The sequence below is a fragment of the Thalia democratica genome, chromosome 3 (genome assembly GCF_965202585.1).
Source record: "Thalia democratica chromosome 3, ktThaDemo2.hap1.1, whole genome shotgun sequence".
Lineage (NCBI taxonomy): Eukaryota > Metazoa > Chordata > Thaliacea > Salpida > Salpidae > Thalia > Thalia democratica.
The window spans coordinates 44,976,963-45,002,071 of NC_139167.1; the positions used below are offsets into that span (position 1 = coordinate 44,976,963).

At 26.9% G+C, this 25,109-nt stretch overlaps 1 protein-coding gene across 3 annotated transcripts in view; it reads right to left on the reverse strand.

Annotated features, from left to right (window-relative positions):
• Positions 1-9,207: 9,207 nt before the first annotated feature.
• Positions 9,208-25,109, reverse strand: part of LOC145831296 (uncharacterized) — a 62,128-nt gene continuing 46,226 nt past the window's right edge. For all 3 annotated transcript variants that reach the window (XM_082938494.1, XM_082938495.1, XM_082938493.1), the window contains one exon: positions 9,208-9,874. In XM_082938494.1, the coding sequence (XP_082794620.1) occupies positions 9,556-9,874 (319 nt within the window). In that variant the 3' untranslated portion in view covers positions 9,208-9,555. The remainder of the gene's footprint in view (positions 9,875-25,109) is intronic.

Genomic DNA, 25,109 nt, shown 5'->3' on the forward strand with positions numbered 1-25,109 from the left:
ACCGAAAACAGCTTAAAAATTTCGTATAAAAACATCTAAATTTTTAAGTCGTTCATTAATTTGTTTTTGTCTTTTAAGTTTAACTTAAATTAAGACAGCATAAAGTTTCTCATAGAACTTTAAAAGGTTTAAGTGTTTTACTTTTTGTAATTCTTTTAATTTTAGAAAACAAATACGCAAAATACGGTGAACACCACATAAAAAAATTAAGAAGGTTAATTACCATTAATACTAAAGTTTTATATTTAAAATGGAATACAAGTAAAATATTTAAAAACTTCAAATAGAATTTAAAGATTTTAGTTCATTTATATTTAGCATTTTTTTAATAACTTGCTTACAATACAGTTAAAACAGCGTAGATATTTCTTATAAGCACTTAAATTTTTGGCATATGGGTGGAAGTCACTCTTTTCACAATTTGATCTTATCTAATATAGTCTTACTAGCCTACAAGATACTTTTTACAGATTAAAAAAAAAAGTTTTTTTGTTAAAAACTTTTTAATTTATCTTTTTTAAATTCTGTTCAGACAGAAACATTTTTAAGATTGCAAGGAACATATCCTAGAAGTTTGAGGTAGTTATCTCAAAAACCGTAGCAGAAGATAGATTTTTAATTATTTAGATTTAATGCTGTTTTAGTTTACGCCTCCCATAAAGAACCTATTGTAGTTTCTGACTTCGACCGTTTATAACTCAAAAATTATTTTGAGTCTTTAAAAGCTGTAAAAAGCAATTTGTACCTTACTTGAAATTTAATAAAATAAGACTGAATTGTAAAAATGGTGATTTCCCACTCCTATGGCCTACAATGAATATAAAAAAGTACAAAAGTTTTAAAACTCTATTTTCAGTTTAAATACACGTAAAACAACGCAAAAAAATCCAATAGAAATTGAAAAATAATAACTGTTATTCAAAAATTTATTTCAGTTAAAATTAGTGATGTACCGGACTCACTATCCGGGTCCGGGCGGATTTTTGTCTGATATCCGGATCCGGCCGGATTCTAATTTGAAAAAAAAGTCCGGATCCGGTTCCGGCCGGATTTTAATTTGAAAAAAAAGTCCGGATCCGGTTCCGACCGGATTCTAATTTAAAAAAAGATCCGGATCCGGTTCTGGCCGATTCGGATCTAGTTATTAAAAAAGAGTATACTGAAAAGTATTTTTTCAAAAACAAACCCTGTGTAAATTAAAAAGAGTCATTTTCGTCAGTTAAAATTAAACACCTACCGTGATTGGCTCATTTTCTACACGTGACTAATTTACATTTGTTTACATTTAAACTATGATATAAACATTTCAGAAATGCAACTCTTTACATATGTTGTAAAATTAAAAACTTTGGAATGAATACTTGCATTATTTATTTTTTAAAGTAGCTCAGAGAATATTTAGATTAATACGGTTGAATGTACGAGCCAATGAGAATCATATGACGAAATGTTTCAAACTAAATACAGATGCAACAAAACATCAGAACATGACAGGCAGTTTATATGTAAGCAGTTAGTTACTTTGGTGTGCAGCTAGAAGCAACAAAATATCTTGAACTTTTTTGTGAATGCTTATTGTAAGTAGTTTTGTTTTAAAAGTGAATATTTCAACTGGTGTTTAATTGTTTAAATGTTTAAGCCAGGTTTATAGTTTAAAAGTTTATTAAAAACTTTACAGTTTCTTGTTTGCTAAAATTTTTATTTAATTTTTAGTTCATTGTTTTAAGTCTTTTGATATAGATTTAAATAGCTTCCAGCTTTTATAGTGTTACCAAAGTAATTAGTAATTTTGTATATGCTAGTATTTCTTGTTGTGTTTTATATAAAAGATTAATCACTCAAAACTGTCGTGTCTGGTTATAGAAAGTAGTCTCAGTTAGAATTTAAAGTTTATTAGATATTAATTAAATAAAATAGGATTTAATTATGATGGGTAGTACTAATAAGTTAAGTGTACCACAATCAGTCCACAACTTTACTACCAAATTGTCAACCTTTGCTAGCTGTTCTACTGATTATTAGATTAAAGTAATTTTTTCAGTTTTTAAAAACCTCATTCTGACTCAGGCTTCTTTATACTCACTCTAGCTAGTTTTATTGATTTAAACAGTGGCAACCCTGCTAGTTTGAAAATTTTTGGGAATTTTAGAAAATCTTGAACTACCTCAGGCTAGTTTAGTTTTTTATAAAAACTCAGGCTAGTTTTCTTTTAGATTTTAAATGAGTTTGAGCTGATCCAGTTTTCAATATTTTGTAATTTTCTAGTTAATTTTGTTCAAGAACTTGATTTCAGATTTTTAATTGTAAATAACACCTAAGTTTGTAAACCTTGTGGCTAGCTGTTCTACTTATTATTAGATTAAAGTTTTTTTTTTCAGTTTTTAAAAACCTCATTCTGACTCAGGCTAGTTTATACTAGTGATGTACCGGACTCACTATCCGGGTCCGGCCGGATATTGCCATTTTTTTCTGATATCCAGATGCGGCCGGATTCTAATTTGAAAAAATTCCGGATCCGGGTTCGGTACATCACTAGTTAAAATACAACTAAAACAGCGTAAAAATGTTATATACGAATTAAAATTTTTCGTAACAAGTAAAATTGTATTTTTATTTAGCATACACGTAAAACATTATAAAATTTGTAATATGTATAGTTTTATTACTTGAATCTTTGTTTCGGAATTTTTGTTTAAATACATGAAAGACAGCATAAAAATGTCTTTTACAAATTAAAAAAGTTAAAGTGCTTTTTTTCTTAATTTTTTTAAAATTTAAACCTCAGGCAACTTTAAGCTTTTTTATTCAGTTTTTGGCTGAAATTGCTTTTTTTATCCTAAAATATCAGGCTGGCTTTTTTCTATGAAGAGTGACAAAGTAAACTTTTGATGTATGTTTAAATCAACTCATAGTTTTGGTTTTAACAATAATGTATGTAAAGTTTTAAGTCTTGCAGATGCTATACTTTGAAATATTATATATATTAATAATCAGTTGTATACATATAATTATGAACAGTCAGTGTTGCCAAAAAACATTAAATTCTTGAAAAGCTTGGAATTTGAAAATTTGGCTTTAAATTCTGGAAAAACCTGGAATTTGTGAATTTTTGAAAACACCTGGAATTTTAAAGAACCTTTACATATAGAGTAATAAAACTTTGATATGACGAAAAAAAAAATCATATTATATTTTTTTTCTCATCATCATTTTTTTAACTAAAAAAACATCTAAAGTAGCTTAACAGTATTTTTTTGAACGTTACTAGTATTCAAGACAGTTTTAATGTTAAACTTAATTCTGTACTAAAACTAGACCATAAAACTTGTACTTTCAAAAACACGGAAGAAATTTAGAAAACCTAGAAAATTTTCTTAAACCTTTCGCAGTCCATGAATTGTTTACATTCTTTCTAAAAGTTAAAAATAGCATTATTGTTTTCGTTCATCATATGTCATGCTTACACAACACAAAAAAAAAACATTTAAATAGTTTATAGTGGTAGTTTTAAGTATAATGACCAACTATTTTAATTTTCTTATCTTAAACATTCCTTGTAGGTAAATAGATTTTTATGGTGTTGCAGTATATACTTCTTTTATTGTATATAAATCTTATACAGAAATTATCATAGGCATTATTTAACGCACAGTAGTTAACTAAAATATCATTTCCTTAGAATTTAGAAGTTTTGTTTATCATGTAATTTATACCTTAGTGTCTTTTATAGATGTTTTATTACTATATGTATGTTATTTTTGAGTGTACACAAAAACACTCAAAATTACAAAAAAACAAAAATAAAAAACTGTCATATTTTGGTTTTGACACATTTTAATTTTTTTGAAGTTTCATTATTATTTTTTTGTTTTTTTTCCAACTTTTTGCATTGTTTAATAGATTATAATACTTCTTAACTTACAAAAAAGTCAATTGAGCAATCTCATTTATAAAACTTTGGTTGTAAAAATTCGTTTGACCTTTAAATGATTTTTTTAGTGGAAGTTTTAAGGATCTAAATTTAAATTCTGACACTTGAAGAGTTTGATTTTTTCTAAGGTTGTGGAAATTTGTATAGTTGTTTGCTTATATATAAAATCCCAATAGTCTTAACTTTTTGCTTAAAGTTATAATCTGGTACTATAATATGATAGGTTTGTTTAGTTGTCATGTAAGACATACCAGAAATGCTAAAAATAATATCGAGTTTTTATCTTAAAAACAGTAATACTTATATTTAAACTTTCAATAAAATATTCAATTTATTTTTTATGTCATAGATTCGTTATAACATCGAACAAAAACTTAACCAAGGAACAAGCCATAAGTAGTTTAGCACAACATATTGGCTTTCCGCTTCTTCTACTATTTTTCAAAACTATCTGTGGTTAAGTTTGTTTGACAAAACTGTGTTCACTACTTTAATTGATAATTTCAGAAATTTCTTAAGCTTGTTGTCATCGCACATAATGCATTATTGTGTATTAATTTTGATTTAAAGAGTTTATTAACAAGATAAGTCCAAAATCTGATTTTAAAACAAAACTATACAACCTTCATGTATTTACTAATAATTGCACTAAAAACATTGTTTGTGAAAAAAACTTAATATCAACATCCATTGCACCATGAATGTCTTAACCTATTGTTGTGCTTTGAAGTGGAACTAAACCTTTAAATACTTCTAAAATTTCAAAGTTAGTGAAAACATCTCTAATAAAAATTCTCAGATGAGCAGAGTTTGTTGTATCAGTGCTATCATCTTAACAGATCGATTAAATTTGTAATTTGATTTATCCGGCTTTATAATCTTAAAACACCAAAAAACACGACTTCTTGTTGTCATTCACAAATAAACAAAAATCTTTTCAACCGCCAACACAAATTGAAAAAAAAATCATTTCTAAACGGTATCTCCCTTTTTAATAATTGCTTTAGCTACTTTATAATTTGCCTTGACAATTTTTTTTTGATCAGTCTCTGAATGAGCTTTTTTTTTTTCTTTTCTTGCAATAACTCCATAATTAACGTTTTTAATTCTTATAGTTCGCCTTATATTTTACATTTACTTTTTTAAATACAGTGTTTTTAATGCAGAAAAAAAATTGCTATAGAGCCCAATATTTTTTTTATATTAACGGCTTACTAAATTTATATACTTTCGTTAAAAATGTTTAAGAAATCTAACTGCCTATCAAGTTGACTTATAATAATTTTTACTATATATTTAATTCATTGTTGATAAACTTTGTCATTACTTTTTTTTTTTGAACTTTATTTTAAACAGGGATGCCAAACAAACAGGCTAGTTTAAATTTTTTAGAAACTCAGATTAGGTCAAACCTGTTTAAGACATTTAAAAAATTCAGGTGTGTGTAAAACTTTTATTTCAAACACACTTCAATAAGTCTTTGAATTCTCAGAATAGTTTTTATGACTGTAGTGTAGTGTATTAACTGTAGTTTTTTCTAGTCTACTAAAATATTATGTTCTTTTTTATAATTATAATGCTTTAGTTAGATATTTAAGCTTGATTAACAGCAAGTGTTTAGCTTTTTCAGCTTTTAATATACTTAGACTGGTTTAGTATAACTCAGACATTTTTGCTTTTAACGTGGCAACTATGTAAAAGACTAATAAGGTATTTTGTTAATGTAATCAAGCATTGATTGTGTTAAAAAATAAGTTTTAATTTTTTTATAACACATATAAGTATTAATCTTATTTAGTTAACTATTTACTGAATTTTTCTAAAGAGTGCAAATTATTCAAAACTCAAAAAAAAATTTCTAAGGTCAATATTTTTGAAAAACATTAAGCGTGGTTCTTAAAACAAAAAAAATATTTGAAAATTACCCATTAATGTTTTTCAAGCTCGGTTTTTATAGAGCTCGGTTATAAGTAAAATAATAAAAGTATTAAATTTAACTTATTTAGTGTTTAAGATAGTAAATAGTTTATAAAGACTTGAGTATATTAGTAAATATAATATTTATTCTAATAAATATGTATAAAGATGATATGTAAAACATTGTTGTAGAAGTAACAACAAGGATGCGAGTAAGCGTGAAAACTAAAGATCTTTAATAAAAACCGTAAAAGTTGTACCGTAAATGGAATAACGCTCGTAGGAAACAGACTTATTTAAACTTTCTTTAAAAATAAAATTAAACAACAATAACAAAACTTAGTAGCGAATTTACAATAATTTAAACAAATTAGAATTATAAACAATTTTTTGTTTGCATAAACTTGGCTTATTAGTTTTTATAAATAAAGATTCTAAAACACTTAAACGATTAGGTTATTATGTTTTTACTTAGGAAAACATTTTTAAGACCTGGACAAAACAATAAAAGGGTTCCGTGGTGTGCGATTCGATAACCGAAAGGACCTTTGTGCACCAGGTCCTAGAACCAAATATTTTTAGCGTCTTTTCAATCTTTCAATAAACTTTAACTATAAGAAATCTATATTCTCTTTAGCGCCTTTCAACTTCGAACAAATCAATTAAAATGGTTAGCTTCAGAACTCTTACATGAAACTTTGAGATGATTTTCACACGTAGTCACTACCACAGTGACAAGTAAATTTGTAGATGATAATACTTTTTTCTTGGGTAGGAGAAAAATCTTTTTAAATTCCACTTAGAGTTCGATTAGTATACAAAATAGTTCTTAAACGAACAGAGCCGAAACCCTGCTTTACATCCTCAGAAATTTTATTAGAAAACCTCTCAGAAATATTTTTAAGGTACGGAAGTTAAAAGTATACTCAACACTTTTAAGGGCCAATCATTTTTAAAGCTGTTGAAATTTTTGCTCTTGTTATAACTTTCGAAACTAAGTTACCTGAATAACCAAAAAAAAGTACTTTGAAGTGATTTCAATTCGCCTTTAAGATAGCAATTAAAATAAAGTCCAGTGAAACGCTTCGGAAGTTTCAGAGAAAGTAAACCAGGTTTTCGGTTCTTTTCGTTTAGGAACAACTTTGTATACTGATCGACCTCTAAGTGGAATTTACTAAAAAAATTCTCCCACTAAAGAAAAAAGTAACATCATCTATGAATTTAGTTGTCACTGTGGTAGTGACTACGAGGGAAAAACATTTCAAAGGTTTCAAGAAAAAATCGATCAGCATGTTCCGAAATCTTGAAAAGTTTGTCTGATGGTCGTTCGGAAAAACATGCGAAAAAACACTTCTCTACCATTGGACAACATTTGTTGGACAATCATGAGTGTGCGAGAAGTAATAAAAAAGAGAACTTTTCAGTTTTAATGAGAGCGGAAAACTATTTTCAGCTACATATTCTAGAAGCCTTATGCATTCAATCTTTAAGGCGTAGTTTATGTAAGCAGAAAAAGTTCGTATACCAATCTAGACTTTTTAAATCCTTATATTAAGTAATTTAAAAATAATTGGTTCCCTAAATTAAAAAAAAATTCTGGTTAACTTTTATCGCGGTTTATTTTAGTTTGATTTAATCTAACAAGTTTTATTATTACAACAAAATACTTTACTACAGTGCTTATACACTTATCCGGAAATGTTCGGCGAGATTTTTCTGTAAACATGTCCGGATAAGAAATTTTCCGGATAAGTACAAAAAATCATTCTTTTATAAATTAATATAATTTTTTTATATTATGAATTGCATATATAAGTGTTATAGTAAAAACAAATATTAGTTATGACTAAATATATATAAAATCGCCTTACACCTAATGTTAACAAGAGTGTATGAATTACCAGATTTTATGCTATGGTTTGAATTAATAATCAAACATTAAAGAACTGTTATACATTCATTTTCTATAAAAAAAATGTTATAATGTAATCAACTATCAAAAGAACTTAAAGTTTAAATAAAAACTTAAAGTCATTTTTAAATAACATTCTATAAAAAAAATGTTTAAAACTGACTTACTTTACATTCAAAGGTTTTTTATAAACTAAATAGTTTCAGCTAAGTTTGAATATAGCTTTAGTAATATTAACAAAAGGGTTAATCATACCAGTTCGATCACCAGACCACAAGCCCTCGGTAGACTGAGACCGGTTTCGTCCTAATTAGGACTCATCAGTCAGCCTAACTAAACAACTTGCAGTCGTCAATCTACAAACGGTTTGTACATGCAAGCATGAAGCAACCATTTGCTGGTAGTTTTGTTACGTCATAAAAAATAACTAAATTGCAAAATTTATGAAATAACTTTAAAATTTTCTCACAGCATGAAAGCTTAAATATTTGTATTACACAAAAATGTTTGCGTTCAGTATTTAACATATTTCCGAATTTTCTTCTCAGCTGAAACTGACCGGATAAAATAAATAATCTAAGCACTGTACTAGTATTTAGTTAGTTTTTACATTTGATTAATATGTCTTTATATACTTTTCTAAACTTTAACGTTGTAAATAAGTATAGTTTTTTTTTAATTTCAGTTTTATCTAGTAGGATACAATTTTTGACAACACTTACTTCGAAAGTACTCAAATAAATTTAAGGATAAAATGAAATGAGTTTTGTTAAATTTTTTAAATAAGTTATGCACCAGAAAAAAGTTGTTCAAATATAATGTTTAATTAATACCAGCGTTGCCACTCTTTGAAAAAAAATGTAATTTTGACTGACCAAAATTAACTTAGTTAAATAAAACTAGCCGGATTAAGCCGAAGTTTAAAAGAGAATAAATAATAAGTTAACATAGACAAAAAAAAAAGTAAACCAATCTGATTACCTAAAAATACCAAAATTATAAAAAAAGGACTTGTTTTCTGGGGAAAAACTAACCGCTAAAAAAATATTTAACAAGCCAGAGGTTTAGAAAAAATCCAAATTAGTTTTTTTTTTTTTTTCAAACTAGCAAGAGTGTGTGGCAACTCTGTACTGCACACAAAGAAGATCGCAAACTTTTGTAACACATCTCGACATAGCGTATATAAGTGCTAGTAGTCTTTTGGAAATAAACTAACATTTTATTGTTTTTCAAGTTAATAAATCTATGGTAAACATAAATGATCTATCTTATTTAATGTATTACACCTGATTTTAGTAAAATATTTTAAAGCTACAAGCTACTAATTTATTTAAAATTAAAAACATAGAAATTTTAGCAAAAACTATGTTTAGTGAGCTGTATGAATACAATAATAAACTAATAAATAAAACTAACTAGTTTAAAAAATATATTTTTTAACCTTTATTATATTAAAAGCACTTTATGTACAACTTTAATGAAAGAATGTATAAATTTATATATATGATTTTTCAAGCTTATATTTCTTATATGCTAAAATTGTGAGTCGTGCAACTCCCTTTTAACCACGAAAATTTTGTAAAGCTAGAATCTAATCTGAGTAAATTTTATAGTTATAGCATATATTTGATAAACTTTTGGTTGAAATCAAAAATATCCATTTAAATCTCAGCAGCTTAAGCATTTTATTAAAATGTAACAAAAAAAGTTTCAATTTGTCAAAAAAAAGAATTTATTTTGCTAACTAAGTAATATTTATTAATATGTCACTAGAAAGACATATAGACATGTTTTGTTAAAATAATTCTTTCTTTTTAGCTTCAATAAGACTCTTGAACTGCTCTCTTATTCTTTCTTCTTTTTTGTCTCTCTCAAGCTTATTAAACGATGCAAGTACACGTTTTTCGTCTGCAGAATAAATTTGATTTTCTTTTCTCAGACGTACAGCTTCCATGCGACGATGTCGACTTCCGCTCATAACATACCCTTGATCTTCGTAAGACACAATCTCCTCGCTTGTAAGTCCAATTTCTCCTCTTCTTGGGATTCGCTTACCATCTTGAACGTAGGCAGCCATTGCCGCTCCTTCGCCAGGTAGCAATGCGTGTCCAAAACTGAGATAATGTAAAAATAAAAAAATTGCTATCAATAATAATGGTATGTTTACAGCTTGGCTAGTGACTTATGAGAAATTTCTACGAGGGTTTCTGAATTTCTCCAAGGTTTGAAAATTAATTTTTGAAAAACACTTTTAGTTTAAAATTAAGTTTAAGGTTCAAAACTGTTAAACGTAGTATAACAACATAGAAAAGATACTGTAAAGCTACAATAAGTGGGTTTGTTTTTTAATTTAAAAAAATCTGATGTTGAGATAAAATTATATCTATATGATAGATTTTCGTTGCAAATAAAAATTTTAATACTTAACATCTAAAAATTGTTCAAAATTTCTCAAATTCCAGGATTCTAGGTTTTGTTGCCACTCTGTAAACAATTAATAAGACAGTCGATAATTCTTTCAAACACAGTTAGAATTGTTTTTTAACGTAAATGTTCTTGAAAATTTTAAAACACTTGCTAAATCAGGATTAATCATTAGTAAAAACAATTTTCACAGGATTGCAAATTTTGTTGGCAAATTTTCTCCAGGTTTTTAAATTTACCATTTTAGAGTAAATTTTCCAGTTTAAGGTAAAAAACTGTGTTAAATAAAATAACGACAATGAAAAGATACCATAAACCTTTATCAATTTGTTTTTTAATATTTTTTTATGATGACAATTTTTTAATCTATATGAGAGATTTTTTGTGTCGAATCGAAATTTTACTACTTAGCATGTAAAAGTTGTTTAAAATTCCAGGTTTTTAGTGATTTTTGTTCAACATTCCAGGTTTTCAGGTTTTTTGATAACCCTGATTTTATTATAAAGTAAGTTTTATAATGCTAAACTGTAATGACTAGATTTAAAAACTTTCAAAATAACAGTAATAAGAAAATTGTTTAATATGCTATAAAGAAAAATTAAACAAAATTTGTTTAACAAAAGAAAACATTTATTTTAAGTTTAATTATTTTAATTTTTACTTTAAATAACTGAAATCAGGTTATATAAAGTAATTCATTTATTTTATATCTAATAAGAACTCAAAAACATTTTCAACTTCAACATTATCTTTTTTAACTATTAGTTATAAGCTACATTGAGTAGGTTTGAGTTTTATACGGAGTATGACTCTGAATTAAATACTAATTCTATATAAGTCAGATTTTATAAAATTATATGAGTAAGACAAAAAATACGTTTAGTATAAAGTTATCTATTTCTTTCAAAAATAAATGAAACTTCAAATATACAAGGTTGCCACAGATTGAGCTGAAAAAAATTCCCGACTTTTCTAAATAAAATTCTTAATAATATCGATTTAAAGTACATAACTAAAAAAATTTTAATTTCTAATTTATTCCCAAAATTCAATTAGACCCTGAAAAAAAGATAAAATGTAAAAGCAAAAATAATTAAAAAAAATTACCAAAATGCAATTTTTGGTAACGACATTATTACAGGGTGGTCAAATGTTTTTGGCAAGTTTTCTACAGGTTTTTAAAATTTTCTCAAGGTTTTTAAAAAAACACATTTTTAGGTCTATTTTTAATTTTTAATTAAGTTTAAGGTAAAAACTGTGTTAAATATTATAAAAACGTTGAAAAGATGATGTAAACAAATGTGTTTTTTAATAAAATTTTTTTTGATGATGACAAATTTTTTTTATCTATATGGTAGACTTTTTGTGTCAAATCAACATTTTTTTAGTTTACACATAAAAATTGTTTAAAATTCCAGGTTTTTTAGTGATTTTTGTTTCAAAATAATTAGGTTTTTCCAGTTTTCCAAGTTTTTTTGGCAATCCTGTTATTAATAGCATATTTATATCAAATTTCCTGACTTTTTTTCGAAAACCCTTATTTTTTCGTGACTTACGTCTTTTTTTATTTGGTTTTCCTGACTTTGTGGCAACCCTAAATATATTTGAAGTTGACCTTGTTTAATTCTAACTTAATGGAGATGTTTAATTAATAATATTTATTATTTTTTATACAAATAAAAAAGTAAGATTATTAAGAAGTTAAAAAAATATTGAGAAAAACTTGTAATAAACGTTGTGGCTAAAGAGCTTGTAGTGGCAAGAAAAATATTACAGGTTTAAAACAAATTAAGATAAAAAGAAAGTTTTTAAAAATTATTTAAGCTAATGCAAGATAAAAACGTGTGAATATTTTTGGTGAAACAAATTATATTTGATCATATATCATTAACAAGACTCTTAAATGAAATACTTTAGTATTGCAGCACTGTATACATGGTTGCCACTGATCAAGCTGAGAAAAATTTCCTGACATTTTACCAAAATTTTCCTGACTTTTCTAAATCAAACTATTAAATTAAACTTATTCTAAAATACATAATCTAACACTTGAAACTATATAAAGCCCTAAATCTAATTTTAATACAGGTTAAAAACAACATTTTGCTAAACTCTATCATCAAACTTCCAGTACATCAGTTAAACCATCTGTGTATGATTGATGTTTGTAATAAACAGCTCTATCAGCAAAATACTTGTATTATTACCTTATAAACACAGCTTTTCTGAAAAAAGACACAATTTTTTAGCATTTCCTAGCATGAATGTATCTTGATAAACTAAAGACATATAAGGAACTTTTACAATTAAAACCTTGAATTAATAACGAACTTTCACAACTAAAACCTTAAAACAATAACAAATTTTTACAGTTTAACCTTAAACAGGGTTCGTGCGCGAAATTTTCTTCATTTAGCCTGACTGAGATCAATTTAGCCTGACATTTTTTCAAAGTAAGGAAAATCCCCTTTAGAAAACATTTTAGGTATTGAGGAGTCTTGATTAGTACTATTGTAGTCTCCGACTTCAACCAGCTTTATCTCAAAAATATTTTGAGCTTTAAAAATCTGCAAAAATAAACTCATAGCTTAGTTACAACTCAATAAAATAAGACTAAATTGTGAAAAAGGTGATTGAACCCTCCCCCTATGCCCTTAGCATAACAAATTTGGTGATAAGTTTTAAAGTAAGTGTTATATCATATTATTACTAGTGAAAAAATGTAATATATATTACTAAACAGAATTGTTCAATTTAATTAAGTACTTAGTAAAAACATTATAACAAAAAGATTTATAATAAAAAAACGTGCATTGTCGTGTTTTATTAATATTCAAAATGAAACGCTTACAAGGATATTAAAATAATTAAAAAATGTTTATTATAGTATTTTGATTATTACTTAAAATTGATACATCATTATAAATCATAAACTCTAAATAAATACAGTGATTGTTGATGTCATGTCAGATTTAAAAAGCTTACACTTAATCTAAAAAAAACTTGTAATATTTTGTTCTTGTAAAGCAAAATTAATTGTAGCTAAAATTTGTACTCCTACAAAACTTAGTACTTATATCTTAAAGCTAAGTTTTAGTGTTGTGAATACTTCTAATAACTTTAAAAAAAAGTAAAATATATGAATAAACTGCTAAGAGTTTTAATCTAAAAAGTATTTGGTATAAACCCTTTAAATAGAAATTAAAACAGTTCAACAAACTAAGTTCTGAAAAACATAGCTGATGTAAACATATTCAAACAAACAGCTAAGTTGTTGAACTAAACTGTAATGTTTAAACAGTATTTTTTTTATGAATTTTTATAATTATGATGTATATAATCTACTTAAAACAAAATAATGAAGATTCTTAATTTTTTTTAAAGATTCAACTAAAGCTTTTAAGCATTTATTTTTACAAATACTGACTAATTTTGTATTTAATAACTAAATCTTTGTTTAAAAATAAATTCACATCTCAATTTGATCTTTAAAAAAAATCTCAATTATTTTAGTCAAAAATTTTAAAGCATTTGAACTGAGAAAAACTGAGAATATCAAAATTTTAAATAAAAAACTGATTAAGCCTGACGTTTTTAAACTTTTTTCAAAAAAACTGATTTAGCCTGACTTAGCCTGATTTAGACTGACGCGCACGAACCCTGCTTAAAACAATAAAGAACACAAATTTTTAGAATATGTAAACTTTGGCATAATTAAAATATAAAAAACAATTAAATACTGATCTGAAAAAAAAAAAATGGTTAGTCTGAGTTTGAAAACCCAATACATAAAGTAATAGTTTTCTGTACAAATAATTCTAATCTAACACCTTAATACGAAAAATAAATTTACTCTCTACCAGTAATAAGCTATTTATCTAACTAAAAGTAAATTTTAGTCAGACTTATCATATAAGTTGTAAAACAGCCTAGAAGTTTTAAATATCTAGTAATAAAAAGTATTTACTTAAAATATGTTTTACTTATATAAATTGTTTACTTAGTTTAATAAAATACTAACCAAACTATTAAATATAGAATCCTTAAATTAAAAATCAATTAAAAAAGAATACACTTAAGTAATTGTGAAAAAAGACATAAAAAAGTAAACTATATATCTGTTGTATAAAATATTTCCTCTTATCATTAAGTATAAAATTTGTAACAAATAAATATACTCTTATTTACTTTAAAAACTTAAGTTACTCTACAAAAAATACAAATAATAAGTAAACTTAATCTTGGTATATACCTCTCTTATAACTTATTTTATAAATTTAAACAACTTTGAAAAAATATAAAGAGGTAAAGTATACATATTAACTTGTTACATAAAATACTAAACTAATTGCTTAGTTATAAAGAACTCAATTATTTACTTAAACAAAAAACACTTTGATTCTAAAATTATGCTAGTTAAACTTTTGTGTATATATCACAGTTTCACTATGGAAGTGTCCTTGCTACAAATCATCAATACTAAAAAGCTTACAAAATCTGCTTGTTCAAGTAGGGTACTTGTTCAATATGTTAATAGAAAATTATTGCAGTTTTATAAAAGATATTTTACTCATTTATACCTTATGAAGGCATTGGAAATAACATTAAATATTTATGTAAATTTCTAGGAAAGTTTTGGAATTTTTTTCTGACTTTAAAGGACTTTCAATTAATTTTTACCATTTGAAGGACTTGGAAAACAAGGAATTTTGTAAATTTAAACTGACAAAATCTGACTTTTTTTTTATTTTATCAAATTTCCTGACTTTTCCTGACTTTTGTCATTTTTTTAAATTTTTCCTGACTTTTCCTGATTTCCTGACTTATCCTGACCGAGTGGCAACCCTGTGTATATAACCCGAGTCTCAGCCTATCGAAAGCTTGTGGTCTGATGATCAAACTGATATGATCAAAACTTAATGTTATTGTGAGCTTGTCTCTCAGCATACGAAAGTCCAGGTTTAGGCTCTGATGTTTTATTTGATTATTTACTGTGGTTTACTTTTTTATTAAAGTTTACAGTTTAAAGTAATTAATTTAAAGAAACTTATCTAAAAAATATAATTAATTGAAAACATAAAAAGGAAGCATCAGCAAAAGTCATCAGAGCTAAAGCTTGGATGTGCCTAAAGCTTGGACTAGCATCAAAGATAACTTGCCAAGAGGCAAGCTAAAGCTAACACAAAGTTTTGATCATACAACTTGGATCATCAGACTACAAGCTCTTGGTAGACTGAGACTACCAAGAGCTTGTAAGTATACGTCTAAAAAGATTTTGTGGTCGAAAAATAAAATAATTGGTAGAAAACTAAAAACTCTAGAACTTTTTTTGAACTGCTTTTTTTTACAAAAAAAAAAACAATAAATATTCTTTAAAATTATGCTTACCTTAAATATAGTTTTGTGTCTAAAATTCAAAATTTATGAAAATAAGTTTGGGAAGACTTTCTATCATATGTTGTTGTATGCCTAAGATAAAAAAGAGTTTTCCACCAGTCTTTCGAGTTATATGGTTCTTATTCAATGTTTATACAGTAAAACAAAGTTTAAGAATTCTCTAAACCAGGGTTTCCTAAACTTTTTTTCATAAGGCTTCCTTTTACGAAATAAGAAAAAAAGCTATAGCCCCCTCCTACAACATTTTTCAAAAAAATTCCACTAATAAACCTGAACTTTTTATTTGGCTCTTCACCATCAAATCCAGAATATCTAGTGTAAGTTTTTAATTATGGTCCTCCTGTGGCCCCTTTACTACCCATGCCCCGTAAATTTTCGTAACGGCCCCCAAGGGCGCCATATGGCTTACTTTAAGAAACCCCGGTCTAAACTTCCATGCTGGATTTCGATAAGACAACTTTATAAGCAAAAAATTACTTTTTAAGAACCAACTTTTGGCTACAACTTTAAAATTTTTGTTAAATGTGTCTTGATGTCGTTATAAAATTAGAGAATGCTACAAAAGACTGAAAACTAAACGTAATAATAATGTAAAGTTTGTTTTAAATATTGTAACATGTAGTTTATTTAATTTTGTGTTCATAAATAAGGGTGAATGACATATGGCTTGGAGGTAAAATCAGGCTTGCGACTATATTTATAAACATATAAAATTGTACTAAACAGATATATGAAAAAAGTAACATTCCTATTTTTCTTAATTGAACTAAATCCTATATTCGAAAAAACTGTTAAACATAGGTGATAAAATTTTCTAAAAACTGGTCAATTCAATATAAACCTTGATCTTAACATTATTAGAATTAGAAACGCGGTTCTGCCAAATTTAAAGTTATTGGCGGAGGTCGGGTGCAGTATTAAGTTTGGGAAATTTTATCATTCACAATATTATGCAATTGAATTGAAGTAACAGTACAGCAGCATACTATTAGCGGAAGCCGATCATTTCAAACCATATCATTTCTAACTCTAATCGATCACTTCTAAATCGATCACTTCTAATCAGGTTACTTCTAGCCCTATCATTTTAAATCAAATCTAACCCAATCATATCTAACTCAAACAGTATAAATTTGTTTATTTTTAGATTTTTTTATTAGGGTTTATTTATTTAAAAATAAACCTAACTTAACTGAATCATTGTTATACTTAAGTTCAAGTTTAATTTATCTTTAACAAAATGTTCTTTTTATAGTTCTAATCAAATTATACTTTTAATAATAATTCTTTTTTAAACTTTTCATAGTTTCCAATTATTTTCATTAACTTAACTTTTGTCTTAAATTAAACTTTTTTTTGATTATATAAGATTTAATAAACGTCAATAATTCTAAAAAAAGGGAAAATTTCAGACATTTGTGTTCACTTGAAAATTTCAATTCACTACAGTATGGACGTAGCCAGCTCGAAAAAATTACGAATCTTCATAAGTTAAAACATCTGAAATGACGCATGATAACGTCCTCTAATGTTATTGTATTTAATATGAAAATATGCAATTATGTTAATACTTAAAAATGAATGGATTGTTGAAGTATGAGTGATAACTGTATACAAGGCAATTTATGTTGCTCCACGCCCTATATGATTCTTTTTGTTTGCTGATTGTGTAAACCCATAATGCATCAAGTCGCCTCTGCTCAAGTTGCCTCTATTCTGCTTAGCTTTGTTTTAATTTTTTGTTTACGATAGCTTGTGGAATGATACTTAAGCCTATATTGTTTTAGAAAATTTTCAACTTAGCTTACTTACCGCAAGATAACTGTTCAAAATATAGGTTTTATCGTTTGCTAACAAAAGATCCTAGTGAAATAACTCCACTGGAATATAAATAAAAACAAATTGTACAGTAATCTTCCTTTATTGTACCAACATATGTTTCTGTGTTTTAACGAATCAACACACTTCCAACTGGGTTCTGTAAAAAAATAATTACTGTAAAGAAAGAATAGAAGCATAGAATAAAGTGGGTGTATACATGTTTTTTATTGAAATAAAATAATTACAACAGATAATAGTTTATAATAGGTAAAATACTTAATATTAAATCCGACTGTTATAAAACTATATAATATTTGTTATTATTATGTCTAAAACACTTAAAGTAAACTAAAATACACAACAAAACAACAAATTATAATATAAACAAAGCACTCACGTAAATGGAAAAAAAAATGATTTAAATTTACTGTTGTTAATGAATGAACGAAATACATTCATTACATTTAATAATTACGTCACAATATAAATGAGGTTATTTCAAGTGTTTAATTTGTATTACAAAGTTTGTTAATTTAGCTTTTATGTTTGTAATCTATTTTGGACAAAAATAAAACAACCATTAGTTAGTGAATCAATAAAATTTAATAAAACTTAACAACGGCAAAGACAATAAAAGTCACAGAAACTCAATGTAACATGTATATTATATATTAAATGCTTGTAAAGATTAAATCAAAGTTATATACAATTAGGAAGCAGATTTAGTTCAAATGACAAAATCAAAAATAAAACAATTAAAATTTTATAAATCAAAACCCAAAAAAAAAAACTTGTTATTGAGCTTACAAAGTACTGACCGATTATTAAGTTGCAACGACATACATAATATCACAATGACTTCAACTACATATATATTGTGTTTAATAATTATAAAAAATATAGAAAAAAATAATAATAATTGATTGATAAAGTAGCAGTCGGGTGTTTAAATTAAATATCCCATACAGATATTTTAAATATTTAATAAGTAAACTGTGTTATATACGTAAGTTAAAATGTAAAATAAGAAGGTGGTCATATATTCAAATATTGAATAAGGTTATATATAAGTAAATTAATATGTCTGAATTGGAAATAAAAAGTATCATTGAAAACTGCAAAGTTAGTAAAGCAACAAAGGAAAGTTTGCTACAACTAGGAAGAAAGAATGATGCAAAATTTCAGTCAATGGAAAAAGAAATCAATAACTTGAAAAGTCAGTATGAAACAAAAATCAAGGAACTTGAAATCAGTATCCAGAGTACACAAAAAACTCATGAGGAGGTCTACAAGAAACAAACTACAGAAAAGTCTCTTGATCACAAAATCAGTTCACTAAATGAGAGTTTTATGAAATTTAAAACAGAGTTCTGCAAAAAGTTTGATAATTTTGAAAAGAAACTTTCAATGTATGCAGAAGCATCAACAAACTCCTTTCAAAAACAACCAGATTTTATTAGTAACATTGACAGTAAATTGTCACTAGTAACACATCAAATAAATGCTGAAACTGAGAGGAAATTGAAAGAAAAAAAATCTTTGAATGTAATAGTATTTAATATTCCAGAAAACATTAGCAATACATCGGTTTATACGGTAGAAAATGCAAAAAATGACCTGAATAAAATACAAAGTTCTCTAGGTTCCAACAAGATAGCAGAAACTGAATTAGATACAATATACCGTATCGGTAAATACAACGGCAATAAAACGAGACCAATAATTTTGAAGCTACTGACACAATCTAGCAGAAAACGACTGTTGAGTCTAAAAAACCTTAAAATACAGCATCTGGGAAAACAAATTAGTATCTACATTAATATTGATCGAACAAAATCAGAGATGGAACATTTTAGAAAATTGAGATTTGAACTAAAACAAAAACAAGCAGAAGCTGAAAGTAAAAATTTGAACATAAGATACGTTATAAAACAAAACAAAATAGTTGAAAGTACTCAACTGCCCTTTCGGTTTAACGCCCAGGATCTCTGGGCCTAATAAGTCTAGCTTAAACACTGACTTGCATCTTAAGTCATCTAGTTTAATCTTTAATTGTTCTAATACTAAGGCCTCAGGTACTGTTTTTTCTAATAGTTTAACCTCTAGTAGAGATTTATTTTTAAACATTTCATATACTAATATAAGATCTATTTTAAACAAAATAAGCTTCATTGAATGTTATATGTGTACACAAAATTTAGATATATTTTTTTTTACTGAAACATGGTTAAATTCAAATGTTATTGATTCAAATTTTTGTCCTCTAGGGTATAATATAATCCGTAATGACAGAATAGGCAGGGGAGGAGGCGTTGCTGTTGTATTTAAAAACTTTTTAAAATTAATTGAAGTAAAAACTAATTTTGTTTCATCTGATGGTTTTGAATTTTTGTGTTTTGATTTGATTCTTGAAGGACTCAGATTGAGATTTTTATGTGTCTACATCCCTCCAAATTCTTCTAAATCTCTAGCTGTTGTTTCAAACATGATCGACTTAATCAAAAACCTTATTCCAAAACAGTCTCCTTTTTACATTTTAGGTGACTTTAATTTGCCAAATATAGACTGGAATATCCCAAGCACAACCTACAATGACTGTCACAAATGTTTTATTAAATTTTGTTCAGATAATCTCCTTACACAACTTATTGACTCACCTACCCATAAGAACGGTAATATCCTCGATTTACTGCTTTGTAATTATATGGCATTAGATAGAGTTAAGTTTCATTTGGTTGATTCACCTTTAACAAATATAAATGATCACAATGTTATTTTGTTTGGGATAAGTGTTCACAAAAGTAAAAAACCATCTCCTAAATCACTCTTTCCAGATTTTCGTAGAGCAAATTTTGAGAATACTAATAAATTTTTATCAGATATAAATTGGAAAGTTCTTTTTAACAACTCAAAAAATCTACAAATGTTTTATGATAAATTTATCAAAACAATAAACTTTTCAATCAAACAATTTGTGCCTTTGATTAAACAAGACAGAAAAATGAAAACATATCCTTCTGATATAAAAAAGTTGTTAAGAGAAAAACTAAAACTCTACAAACAATGTAAGTTAGATAAGCAGATGATAGAAAAATACAAAACTGTATCAAAAAAATATGAAAAAGCAGTGAAAGTGTTCAACATAGAACATGAAAAACGTTTTTGCCAAAACACAAACTCAAAAAAATTCTACAGCTATGTAAAATCAAAGCTCAAGTTAACACCTTCTTTACCTCTATTAATTAATGAAAATAATATTCCAATAATATCAGAACTTGATAAAGCCTCTTTTTTTAACAGGTCCTTTCAAAAGGTATTTATTAAAGATTGTGATGACAAAAATTTTACACTTGTTAGTAAAAAGTGTCTGGAAATGAAAAACTTCTTCATAAGCAATGATGAAATAATAAAGTCTGTTAATCATTTAAAAGATAAAATAATCAGAACGCCTGAAAGCATTCCTTCATATTTTATTAAACGTACTATTCATTCTCTAATTCTCCCAATTTCACTAATTTTTAATTGTTCACTAGCTACATCCTCTGTACCAAACCAGTGGAAAGTCTCATATGTCATACCAGTGCACAAAAAAGGTAGTAAGTACAACCCTTTAAACTACAGACCCATTTCTTTAACAAGCAGTTTTTGTAGAATTTTCGAACATATAATTTCTCTAAAAATACTTGATCACCTTTTTTTAAATAAGCTAATTTCACATAAACAGTTTGGTTTTCTACCTAATCGATCATCTAGTTATCAACTGTTGAATTGCTTACACTCATGGCTGGTTTCATTTCTAAGCAATAAGTCAACTAAAGTTATTTACACAGACATTCAAAAGGCTTTTGACTCTGTATCCCATTTTAAACTAATAAAGACTTTAACTCAATACAAAATTCATAAAAGTTTAGTTAGCTGGTTCAAAGAGTTCCTTGAAAACAGAACCCAAAAAGTAGTTATTGGTAACACTTTTTCAGAGTCTTTACCTGTTTTCAGTGGAGTGCCTCAAGGAGGGGTTATTGGCCCACTTTTATTTATAATTTATATCAATGATATAGCTTTAGAAGTAGATGTCGATAGCAACATAAATCTCTTTGCAGACGATACAAAAATTTTTAGCCATTCTAACACAATTCTACAAAAATCTTTGGATAAAATTTATCATTGGCTAAAAGAAAGAAAACTAGTTTTAAATCCTAGTAAATGTCAGGTTCTAAACATTCAAAAAAATACATCTAGTATCATTTCTGAATTTAGAATAAACAACATAAGGTTACCTTCAACTAAAGTGTTTAAAGATCTGGGAATTTTTATTGCTGAAAACCTAAAATGGAACCACCACATCAATTACGTTTATCAAATTGCATCAACTATTTCTTTTCAAGTTTTAAAGAGTTTTAAATCTACAGATATAAACATTCTCAAAAAAATTTATCTCGTTTACATTCGTCCTAAGTTAGAATACAACACACCAATTTGGTCTCCATACCTGAAGAAAGATATTAACCATCTTGAATCCATTAAAAGAAAATATACAAGAATAGTCTTCAACCGTTGTAACATCTCATACACATCTTATTTTGATAGACTCTCAAACTTGGTATTAAGTCTTTAGAGTATAGAAGGATTGAGTTTGACTTAATTACTTTTTTCAAACTGATTAATAGTGAAACTACAATTAATTTACAGTCTATTTTTGAACCTCATAAATGTACTTATTTACTGAGAGGTAACAGCAGAAAATTTACATGCAGACATAGTTTCAATAATAATGTTTGGCATAATTCTTTTTTTTATCGTTCAGTTGAATTATGGAACAAGCTTCCAAACGAATTAGTTTCTTGTAAAAAAGTTGAGCATTTTCGGTTAAGGTTAAAAAAGTTTGATTTAAATAAATATTTTGTTAGCAAAATTCATAAGTGATTTTTTTTTTTTTTGTTCTTATTTCTTCATTAACCACTGATTGTATTTGTCTAATTTGGTTTAACCTATAGCTTTATTTTATTGGCGGCGCCTTTCCTCTGTGTATAACAAAACCTGTTCCTTAATACATAGTTTATTGGGCTATTAAAGTGCTAGAGGCCTTGGGTTCTTAAGTTTTGTTTATAGTCAGTGTTCTCAATATTTATCAGCTACTACGAAAGTCCAACAAACGCTGAGTTATCTGAGTATTAAAGATTTGAAAGTAAATATGAAGCAGGCTCTCCTAAGAAAAAAGAAAAACGTTGTTCATATAAAAGCGGTTCTAGTTATACGAATAAAAGTGAAACAAGTTGTATGGATAAAAGTTAAGCCGGTTACTCAAATGAAAGCTGAACCAGTTGTTCAAATAATGTGAAGCCAGTCGTTCGAATGAAAGTGAAACCAGTTTTGGAGTGAAACCATCTGTTCGGGTGAAGTTGAAGTAGGATATTGTTGTTCTTTTTTCGGAAGCACCGGAATTATAAATTTTGTGTTATAATTTTTGGTGTTTTTATGTTAATTTTTAAACTTTAATTAGTTAAACTCAGTTTTTGTTTTTCATTTTTAATGTACAATTTTGGTTTATTTTTGTCTTTTTGTTGTATGTCTTTCTGTATAAGTGGCCTAGGTTTTGACGCCTGGGTCCATCGCATGACAATAAACTTACAATAATAATATGCTAAGTATAAACCTGCAGTAAAAAAACCTACTAGCTCTCTTGGGCGTAGTAGGTAAAAAAGAACGGTTTATCTCTGATTTGAATACAGGCTTCCAATTAAACTTGGAACTTAACACATAAAGGTGTGAAGAATTAAAGTAGGAGGGTAAAGTGAATATATGAAATGTCGGAGAATAGAAAGTGACTTGTGTGAAATAGGTATATAAATAATAAATGAATAAAATCCTAAGTAATATATAGTTTCCCATTGTAAAAGTAGAACATTTTGTTTTGTTTTTTTTTTCTTTGGTCTGCGTAGCATATCTCAAAATATACATAAAATCTTTAATAAGTTTAAAAAGAATTTTTCAGTGAATTAACTTCAATAGTCAGTGTCTTTGTTTTATATATAAACTTAATATTTTTTAGGACATTGGCCTTTTTCGATTTTTACAATTTTGGTCTTTAATTCAAGTCTTAGTCAATTTTTTAATCGGAATATACTCACGAATATATTTTGTTATACACTAAAAAAATGTTAACTATAAAAATTATTCGTCATGTACGGCTCTGCAGCGTTTAGTGGTAGAAAGTGGCCTCCTTTTTCTCTCTTCTCTCAAACTATCTTTCTTAAACATCGAACCCGCTTAGTTTTGGTAGTTGGCTTGCTAATGTTTCGACTTTGCCTTCATTTCAGCTTTGTTATTTTCTTTTAAAAGTTATGTGTTAAGCTTCGTTACTAGCGTAACGATGTCGATTGTTATTAACATTTGCTTTAAAGTCAAAGTATTTTGTTTCGTATTAGTTTTCTAGTACAGTTTGTTGTACTTCGTCGCACTTTTATTCATTTTAAATACAATCAAAACTTATTGACTCGATTTCATTATACAAATAGTTTAAGTTTTAGTAATCTAACTGATTTGTAAACCTATTTCAATCAACACTTATAACCTATTAGAATAATAGTATAAGTTCAATTCACACACACTTTTTTTATTAATCAACGAAATTAGTCTAAAAAGTAGCATAGAACTATCTAAGGATATCATTATAATAGCGCGTTATAGTCAGTAACAGCCAGGCCCGCGTATATATAACCAAGCATATCCCCTTAATCCGTTTATGGTGACCCGGACGTGATATTATAGTTTAAAGTTTGAACATAAAACCGTTGCTTATAGTATAATGAAATTAAGTTTAACAATTTCAAGACAGTATTTTTAAATATCAGCAAAATCTCGACATAAAACAGCTAAAGTTTAATACAGTAAAAATACTCTTCCAATTTCTTACGACTCGATTACCTGGTCAACTAGATAATTTTTGTTTGCTTACAAGTTTTTTAGACTAACTGTCTGCTTAAAATTATAATTAAATATAAACAATAATTATCTTTGGTGATCCTAATTTTTAGTTTAATGCGTATTTGACCGTAAATTTTCAACAATATCTTAATTTAAACTTCCACCGGTGGTAACTAGATTTTGACAAATTACCTGAAGTTTCATTGTTTATCTGTGTAAAATGTACCAAATTAAATCGTGGTTTGTTTTAAGAATGCGTTCTACACTACTTTTCAAAGTTTTTGCGATTTTGTAAGGCCTTCTATGAAATATGTGCAAAGCTAATTCGTGGTTTGTTTTAAAAACATGCTTTTCGCTACTTTTTAATAGTTTTTCGGTTTTAGATGGCCACCTATGAAAGATTAACGAAACTAATTCGTCGTTAGCTTTAAAAGTATGCTCTACGCTACTTTTTAAAGGTTTTTCGGTTTTGTATGGCCATTTGTGAAAAATAAACCAAACTAATTCGTGGTTTGCGCTAAAAATATGCTCTACGCTATTTTTTAAAAGTATTTCGGTTTTGTATGGCCACATATAAAAGATAAATTAAATTAAACGTATTTTCACAAAAGAAATACTTTCTAGACTATATAATTTAGAGACAAATTTGTGCTTAAAAAGTCAAGTTTTTGGTTATTCGTAATCGTTTCGCGTTTTAAGTAAGAAATGGGTTTTTCTGCTAAGATTTCGGGATCGGGCTTAACATTTATTTTAGTTTCGTCTGTTTTTGACGTCGCTTCTGTG